The 9,085-nt window shown below is 53.3% G+C and overlaps 1 protein-coding gene across 1 annotated transcript in view; it reads right to left on the minus strand.

Moving 5' to 3' along the window:
• The window catches only part of Plxnc1 (plexin C1), a 152,530-nt gene extending 146,068 nt beyond the window's left edge, over positions 1–6,462 (minus strand). The window contains exon 1 of the mRNA XM_038314540.1: positions 5,401–6,462. Coding sequence (XP_038170468.1) covers positions 5,401–6,462 — 1,062 coding nt within the window. The remainder of the gene's footprint in view (positions 1–5,400) is intronic.
• Positions 6,463–9,085: the final 2,623 nt, after the last annotated feature.

Genomic DNA, 9,085 nt, shown 5'->3' on the forward strand with positions numbered 1-9,085 from the left:
CCTTGCCTCATATGGTGACAGAGAATCAACAGAAAATAAGGCATGTAAATTGCTTTGCACAAACCCTGCCACGATAACTACTCAGGAGATAGGAGCTGTGATTGCCTTTTCCCTCGTTCTACGTGGATTCTGTCATTACATTTGTCCCTTTGAATCCACCCTTGCTTGTCAGATGTGTGTTATGAAGGTAAAATTCAGCATCTAGTCCACAGAAAACAAAAAGGCTAGACAGAATCATACCAGGGACTGGAAGGGTGATAAACATCAAAGGAAGACTGTATTTTGAGGTCAGCGGGTCATACTGCCAAGTAGAATTGGGACATCACTGCCTCACACAGTAGCAACATGTGTCTTGACTGTTGCTGGCAGAGACTATGAAATCATGTTGTGGTTACCTGCATGACAGTTGAATTGTATCAGGCTTTAGAATTACCTGAGTATGGAAGAAGGGGGCATAGGCACCTGCGACAGGTAGAAAGAACTAGAAGGGTCAGCTGTTTGAGCCAAATTATGAGAAAATACAACACCCTCTACAGAGGAGTAACAGTTGTATTTAATCCGCAGGCAACTCCAAGACCCAACTATGGCAGCCAAACAAATCTAGAACAAACCTTCTTTGCAGTCTCGAACACAAACATTTCCATGCATTGGTATGCCAAAAGTAGGAGTTCAGAGACAGGAAGTGAAATTAACTTCATAAATTAATGCACATAATTAAAAAACGTTCGCTGCTATATTAATCTAAACACAGGTAAGTATATGGAACATAATGAAGCAAGCAAACAATGTGACATTTTAGAGCACAGCCCAAGACTGGAGGCAAATACTGTCTCCAGAGGGCATGCTTTATTCTCAGTGCTACATCCTAGACCAGGGGTTCTCACCCTTCCTAGGGCTGTGACCCTTTAATACAGAGTTCCTCATGTTGTGGTGACCCCCCAGCCACAAATTTTGTTGCTACTTCATCGCTTTAATTTTGCTACTGTTACCAATCACAGTGTTAACATCTGATATGTGACCCTCAAAGGGGTCGCAACCAATAGGTTGGGAATCGCTGGTATAGAGGCTGAGGCAATGGGTTTTAAATTATTTAAATAACAGGTCCCAGACTCAATGCAGGCATTGGGTTGACTGTCCTTTGTCAGCAATGGTGACAAGCTACACTCCGTATGGCACACTGTGACTACTGATATGTTCGGTAGCTCATATGACCGCTTATAACAATTGTTCTCAACCTTCCTAATGCCGTGACCCTTTAATACAATTCCTCACGTTGTGAGGACTCCCAGCCATAAAATCATTTTCATTCTTCTTCATAACTGTAATTTTGCTACTGTTACGATTTGTAATGTAAATATCCGATATTCAGGGTATGCCACCCCTGTGAAAGGGCTGTTCGACCCCGCCCCCCCCAGAGGTCACGACATACAGATGAAGATGCTGTCCCAGTGACAATTACTTGCTGCCTTCTTAACTAGGGGACTTTCAGGAAGACATCCTAGAAGTACCACAACGGCAAAAAGAATATAGAAATAGATGCCGGGAGGCCTGGGTTTAAACTGGGAGACTTTTTATTGTTACTGATCATAGCTTCTTCATCTGGAAAACAGGATGCTTTCCACAGAACTTGTTGGGACCATTCTCTTCCCTGCTAGAGATCTTTACTTTCCTTCTGATTTGAGTTACTGAAAGCTGTGTCAAAGTTGTTTACCAGCTCTGCTTCACGAGCACGTGTTGCCTTGGCCTTGAGGATCAGAGGATAAGGTTTTCACCTGTTGGCCCACCTGACTGTGGTGCCTCTGTGGTGCTATTGAAGAAAGGACTTCTTACCAGTGACTAGGGGGTCCGTGACTGTCTGTCTGTCTGTCTGTGTGTTTCAACCTCCAGCCCCTTGCCCGAAGCTCGGGAACTGTATGGTAGTGCACAGAGCGCAGACAGGCAATGTGCGCGGCAGAACCGACCAACCAGACTTACGGAAGGACTCACGGAAGCATTGTGGGGAGCTGTGTCAGTTAGGATTTCTATTGCTTGACCAAATGCTGAGGAAGGGGTCTGTTTACTCACACTTTTCCTCACCGTTCACCACTGAAGAAAGTCAGGGCAGGAACCCAGATGCAGGAGCTGATGCAGAGGCCGTAGAGGGGGACTGTCCACTGACTTGCTCAGCCTGCTTTTTTATAGAACCCAGGCAGGACTAGCAGCCAGAGGTATCCCCACCCACAGTGGGCTGCCCTCCCTTCTCCAATCATTAAGGAAATGACCTACAGGCTTGTGTGCTTACAGTCCGATCCTACGGAGGCCTTTTTTCAACTGGGGGTCTCTCCTCCCAGATAGATGGTTTTAACTTGTGTCAAGTTGACATAAAACTATCCCAGGACAGGAGGTGTTAGCCAAACGCCGCACATCAGGGGCCTCATAGAGTGGGGACTGCAGAGACCGGCCATGAGGGTGCACTTGGGGGTTACAGTTCACGGCTTATCTCTGAGAAAGGACATGGAAATTTGGTGGCAGGGCGGAAAAAGAAAACGCCTTGTGTGTCAATCACTCGTTGCACAAGCATCTCAGAAAGTAATCCTCAGCAGGAAAAACTCAAGGGCGAGAGAATCAACGGCTAAGAGGCCAGAGCGCCAGGAGATGGGAAAGTACCGCCTGGCCAGTTCCGTCATTACCATGGGTTGATGGAAGATGGGCAATAGAGGTACCAGCTGGGAATAGAGGGGGAAGGGGAAGGCAAACCGATCTAGACGTTTGAGCCGTGCAGCCTGTGAATCATTGATGGAAAAAGAAAAAAAGAAAAAGAAAAGGGGGGGGGGGGAGCTGTTTGCTGGGAAGGAAGGAATAGCTAGCTGTTGCAATCAGCTGGGGCTCCCTCTATAGAGTGCTTCAGGTCCAGCTCCTGTTTTAGGCGCCTATAATTCAGTATGCCATTCAAAACCACATTCAAAACCAACTGAAAATGAAATGCAATCGCATGACAACATTTCTCGTGAGTGACAGCCGGGGCCACGCTGATCCCATGACCCCATTAAATGGGGTTGCAACCTGCTATTGTCCCTTGGCTGGCAGAATCGGTGGCACCCAGCATAGCTCACCGCTCGCACAGGCAGGCATCAAACAACTATTTGTTGAATTAAGTATCTTATCTGCCTATTTAATTGCTTAGAAAATTGTCACTTTTCCCATCAAAACTCCCACCCTTTTTCCCCCCATTCATTCAAATGTTCTTAAAATGCTATCCCATTAAGTCTTTCTAATACAGCAAGGAATTTACTTAAATGAAAAAAAAATGCAAAACTCCCAATTCCCACCTGTGCAGCCGTGACATGCTATTGTTTGAACCTGAGTGTATCATTTAGCTTGGATGACAAGCTCAGAGGGTAGAGACCCCATCTTTCAGAACATGCAGCTCCGAGAGCCCCGGGAGTCCTCAATAAATAACAGCAGCAAGAAACGCTGTACAGGGACCTGTTTTCATTATTTATTTTTTCCCCATTACAGATTTTTGGCAGCATGTGTTTATCCCTTGTTTGATTTCCAAAGGGGCAGCTCTCTTCCAGGAGCCCCTATGAAGATGGAAAAAAAAAAAAAAAAAAAAAAAAAAAAAAAAAAAAAAAAAAAAAAAAAAAAAAAAAAAAAAAAAAAAAAACAGCTCTTAGACTAAGCCTGCCCCTCCCCATCCCGTGCAAGTAGGAACACCTGACTGAGCCAGAACTGGATTTTGAGTGCATTCACCATGCATGCTGGGCTTGGACGGAAACCGAGTCCTCCAGTCCCCAATAGGTAGACACAATCAAGAGAAACGTTTTGGCTCTGCACACCGACACAGCTGTCAGATGGCAAAGCTGGGGCTTCCACAGTGGTTCCATGCTGTGGGCCTCTGGGCTGTCTTCTCATTAACCCCACAGACAAACTGTGCCTAAACCTTGAACTGAAGTAAAAATTCAGGGGTGGGGGGTAGGATTTCAAGTCGTTTAACAGAAAAGAAATAAGGCTGTGATTTGCCCAACTTTGGCTATTAGATTAGGAAGAGACATAAAAGCAGATATTAAACATTAAGTTGTATGCTTATAGTAAGGCTAAGCCATCTGGGGGCAATGTGTGTTCTTTATGAATTTGTTAAAATTAGACTAGTAGTGAAATAAAGATGACGTGTGCTTGCCCCAACATAGAAGAAGCAAGTGACTGGAAGCTTTCTCCTCCTGGAATTAATGAGATTAACATTTGGTAAGGTGTGCTTCGCAGAGAAAGGGTTGGAGGGGAGTGTCTTTCCGCCCGCACGCTAATCTGCTCGAGTCAACGTTGCAGGCGCCTTAGTACACAATAAAGGTACATGCAACAGTTCTCTACTCGAAGACTTCTCGCCCTTCCTCCTCTGGTTCATTTTATAGCATAACAATGGCAACACCTGTGGCCCTCAATTGCTGCTCCTTGAATTCTGTCCAGTGATTAAGGAGGCTCTCGGCAGGCTTCCCTCGCCGGAGCCATATGCAGAGTTCCTTGCCAGCAGCCTTGGGAGGGCAAGGGCCTCGGCAGAAGTGTACAAAGCCTCCGTAATCCCCATCCACTAGACCCTCTTGAACTGTCGCTTTATTTTTCTAGTCAAAGAACTGTCAATCTCAAGATTTCAAGCTGTGGCTGCCCTATGAGCTCTGGGGAAAAGCTGTGTCTTTTGCCTGCTTCAAGCACAACCCAAGGGTGGTGCCAGTGAGCCCCGCATCTAGTCTGGGAATCTGCAGCCCAGAAACTGCCTGGAGCACCCCGACACTTTCCACCTCCCCAGGCTCTTCTCTTCAGGGCGAGGCTTTGTATCGGCAAGCTGCCTCCCGCCTCCTCGGGTTCTCTCCGCCAGGTTGAGACCACAGCCACCCTTGGCCAGCCACAGCCCCGCCCCCTCGCACTGGGTCATGCTGGGCGGTCTGCGAGTGGCTTTTGCACCCTAGCATTATTTACCAGTGTGGAGCAGGCCACAACTCTACCGACCACATCACATGGGTTGCAGCCAGAGGTGGGGGGGGGGGGGACAGCTTTACAAAGGCCGGGGTGTGGCAGCGAGTCCTTAGGTTTGATAGGTTTTCTGTGAGGACATCAGTAACTGTTGTTGACCCAACGGGTCAAGCCCACATGCCTACTGAGACTCTGGTCTGGAAGTGGCGTGGGGAAGCTCAGTCCCAAACAAGCGCCCGCATTTGGACTAAAAGGAACGAGAGGCAGCCACTAGAGTTTTGAACCTCCCTCCAATCCTCCCCCCTACCCAGCCGCCCTTTTTACACTTTCTCTTTGGGGACCTCAGACTGCGCTTTAGAGAAGCCTGCAGTCTCTCGGAGAGCCGCTGGCCCTGTGAACCTGACACTTGGTAAATGTGACCCAAGTCTCCTCCTGGGCCCCAGGGACAGGACTTACGCAGTTGTGCTCGGTCGCCTGAAAGTCCCAGCTGCAGCTCCTGGCGCGCGCCTGGATCTCACTCATCCTGAAGAGGCAGAGAGCCGTGGTGGTGGGGGAGCGCCTCTCCTGGCCCTCTCCAGTGGCCGCGCTAAACACGCCGGCCCAGACGTCCATGGCCTCCACCAGGCTGGAGGAAAGTAGCAGGCGGCGGCCGTCGGGGTGGCCGTGGCTGCAGTCAAGGGCCGCCTGGCCCTGGAATAGCACCTCGGTGCTCTGCGCGATGCGCGCCATGCTGGGCCAGCCGGTGGCAGCTCCACTCGTGTAGTTGTAGGGATAGTAGGGGAAGTAAACGCTGCCGTTCCAGAGAAAGGCATCCACGAAGTGCAGGCTTCCCGCACCACCGCGCAGTTTCAGGCGGCCCAGCTCCTGCGTGGTCAGACTGCGCTCCTCCGTGTTCTTGAGCGCGATGGCCGTGTCTCGATCAGATGCCGCCGGGTTGCAGCGGTTCGCGGTCTCCGGCTCCGGCAGCACATAGGTGGCGGCTACCGCCAAGTACCAACGATCAGTACCGCCTGCGCGGTACACCACGCCGGCCGTCGAGCCCTGCGGGTGACACGACACCACCTCGGTAGCATTGCGCAGGGAGCTGCGGCTCAGGTTGCCCAGGGGCCGCACCTCGCAGGCGCCCCGGTCGAAGGTCCAGCCGGTGAGCAGCAGCCCCTCGAGGCCGGTCGCCCCCTCGCGGTAGGGCAGCAGCAGCTTGCTGAAGCTGCTCCCGGGCCGGGGCCGCGCGGGGGGCGCCAACGAGACGGGCTCGGTGCAGTTGCCCGCTTGGTCCCGGTACAGGCGGGAGAGCCTGTGCTTCAGGCTGTAGTCCAGCTGGTCCAGGCAGCTGCCGCTCGCCACGAACACGCCGTCCGCCCGGCTCGCCGCGATGGCTCCGATGGCTTGCTCAGATCGCCACACCGGCTCGTCCGCGCCCCGGGCGGGCGCCGCCAGCGCCAGCAGATAGGCGATCAGGGGCAGCGGTGCGGCGGGGCACGGGGGGCGCGGTGGCGCCTTCCTCCGGGAGACCTCCATGGGGCTAGGGGGGCCGCCCCCGGGCAGGGCGCGCGGCGGTTCAGGCGGCTCAGGCGCGCGGCGACGGAGACGCGGGCGGCGGCGGCGGCGGCGGCTCCTGCGCGCGCTCGGGCTCCCGCGGCCGCCCCATCCCCGCGGCTCGGCCGGGAAGGAGTGCAGGGAGGACTGCGCGCGGCGGGCTCGCTCCGGCAGCCTGTGCCGCGGCGGCAAGCCCTGCGCGCTCCGGAGCCGCTTCCTCCTCGCCCGCCTTCGCTGGAGAGTTCCTCTGTGCGGCGCGGGCGCTCGCGGGGAGGCGCGGAGGGGAAGGGAGGGGACGGGCGGAGGAGAGCGAGGCGGCGGGGAGGGCTGGAGAGGTTGGGTGCGCTTGTGCGTTTCACTTTCCCATTGTGAAAGTGGGATGCAACTGGCCCCTTCCTCATCCTCTTCCTCCTCCGCCCTCCGCCTCTCGCCCGCCCTCCCTCCACGCCCATCTCCCCTCCCCTCTTGATTCGGTGAGATCGGGAGGAGGGAGGTCTCGTAATTTGGGTTACTGTGTAGGTGGCCTCTTTCATCTATTCATAACAAAGCTGAGCCGCCTGCCGCGGCCGCCGCGGCTGCCACCATAGCCCCTAGCTCGCCCCGGGTTCCCCCAGCGCGGTAACCGCTCACCGAGCTGGCTCCCGCGCTCACCAGCCCGCGGGGCTGCTCCAACGCCCGGGTTTTGTTTACGAGAGCAGCCGCGGGCAAACGAGAGGCGCGCGGAGCCCGGACACGGGGTCGAAGGGGTTGCTGCAGAGGCCCAGGGCTCGAGCCCTTGGGAGGCTGCGAGGGCGGCTGACAGGTGTGGAGGGGAGGGAGGGAGGGGAGGCCCCAGAGATGATCCGGGGAGCTGCGGCCAAGAGAAGGGGAGCGGGCCGGTGGGGGGGGGGGACCAAGACGCCCCTGTGACAGGGGGTGGGTTTCCCGGGTCAGAGTGTGGTGGGAGAAAGGCGCCACAGGCTCGTTGTGGACAATCCCTCAGGCCAGAGCTCTCCTATTTGAAAAGGCTCCCTAGTCTCCCTTGGCAACGGACTCCCAGGCTTTCAGACCTAGCACTTAGAAAGTTCTGCTAACTGTCTAACCCTAATAATAATAGCTAACATTTATTGAGTATTTGCTACATTCTGGGCGTAGTTCTAAATGCAACGTGCCGATTTCTAGTCACTTAATACTCAAAACAAGTATTAATGAGTGACTGTTACCATTCTTACCCAGTTTTTGAGAAAGGTCTTGGAGACGCTGTGGAACCCACGAGGGTACAACGGTTGGCAAATAACACAGCTGAGATTCGAATCCAACCCTCACCCCAGAGCCTCTTACAAGCGTCCTGCTAGGCTATGCACCTGTCGCCACTAAAACACTCCCCAGAGATCATTGAAGCAAAAACTACACTGTGCTCAGCCATTGCTTCCATCCCAGAGCCTGGTACTCCTCTCACGCTCCCAGAGGTTCTCCCTCTGCCACCATGCCCCACTTCTTTCCTCTGAGAGCCTCTGGGGTCTCACCACTTCACCCAGGGAGCAACTGTTAGCTGGGGTGTCCCCTAAAGCCACCAAGAATTTCTGGAACAGAAAATCACTGTGCTCCGCGCAACAGGCCCTCAGAAGAGGGCTCCCCAGAGGCAAGTCCAGGTGCTTCCAACCCTGGGCAGATGGAGAAGAGGCTAAAGGACCTTGGGGGAATGATCTACATTCCTTCCCAGATCTTTCCCACAGCTGGTCACTGTGGTCTTTCCTCCAAGTCAGCCCAGCTCTGGATGAAATCAGATTTTGTTTCATGGTTTTTGTAGTGGGTGGGATGGCTGAGTGAGTCCAAATCTCCTCAGAGGCTAAATTTGCAGCGCCAGGCACCTGCTGCATGGATGACACTTCCCATGGTGCTGCTTCAGGCTCTCTCCCAGGGTTGAGAGGGGAGCTGGGAAAGGCGAAAGAGAGGAGAAATGAAGTGGGCTGGAGGCTTGGGAACCTAACCTAGATGCACAGCTGATGGAACTGTATTGGGGATGTAGCTTAGTGGCAGAGAGTTTGAACCAGGCCCTTGGCTTCCATTTCCCCTGAACACACACCCCACAACATCCCTTCAGCAGCAGTTTTGAAAAAGTGGGGTCAGTGGTCATCTTTCCTTGTGTAAGCTCCTCTTCAGGGAATGGCTATCCTTGTTCTTGCCTGGCAATGCGTGGGCAGTGCCAACAATGCTCTTAGATGCCAGTCTGAGGTCGACCCTTCTGTAGTGACAGGAAGTGGAGGAAAGAGAAGGGGGAAGGGAGGAGTGTGGGGCTAGGTTGATGCTCATATGAACCTCTTCAGCAGAGCAAATCAGATGGTTTGACTGCTACTGGGGAAAAAAATTCCCCATCACCTGGAATATTTCAGAGATTTTTTTTTTTTTGCATTGCTGATATCAGAAAAAATAACCCTCTCCCAAAGGACACTAGCCCCTCCCTCCCCATCGGCACAGTGGGGCCTATGGACCAGTCTCCCTACAGTTTTGCTGTGAGTGATCAACATGGCGGTTCTAGTGGCTTCACAAAGGGACTGTGGCCGTGATGTGTGCTGAGAGGCCGAATTCGATTCCATTTCGGAGATAGTTTTACTTCACTGGTAAC

This window comes from Arvicola amphibius, chromosome 17, assembly GCF_903992535.2.
Source record: "Arvicola amphibius chromosome 17, mArvAmp1.2, whole genome shotgun sequence".
Classification (NCBI taxonomy): Eukaryota; Metazoa; Chordata; class Mammalia; order Rodentia; family Cricetidae; genus Arvicola; species Arvicola amphibius.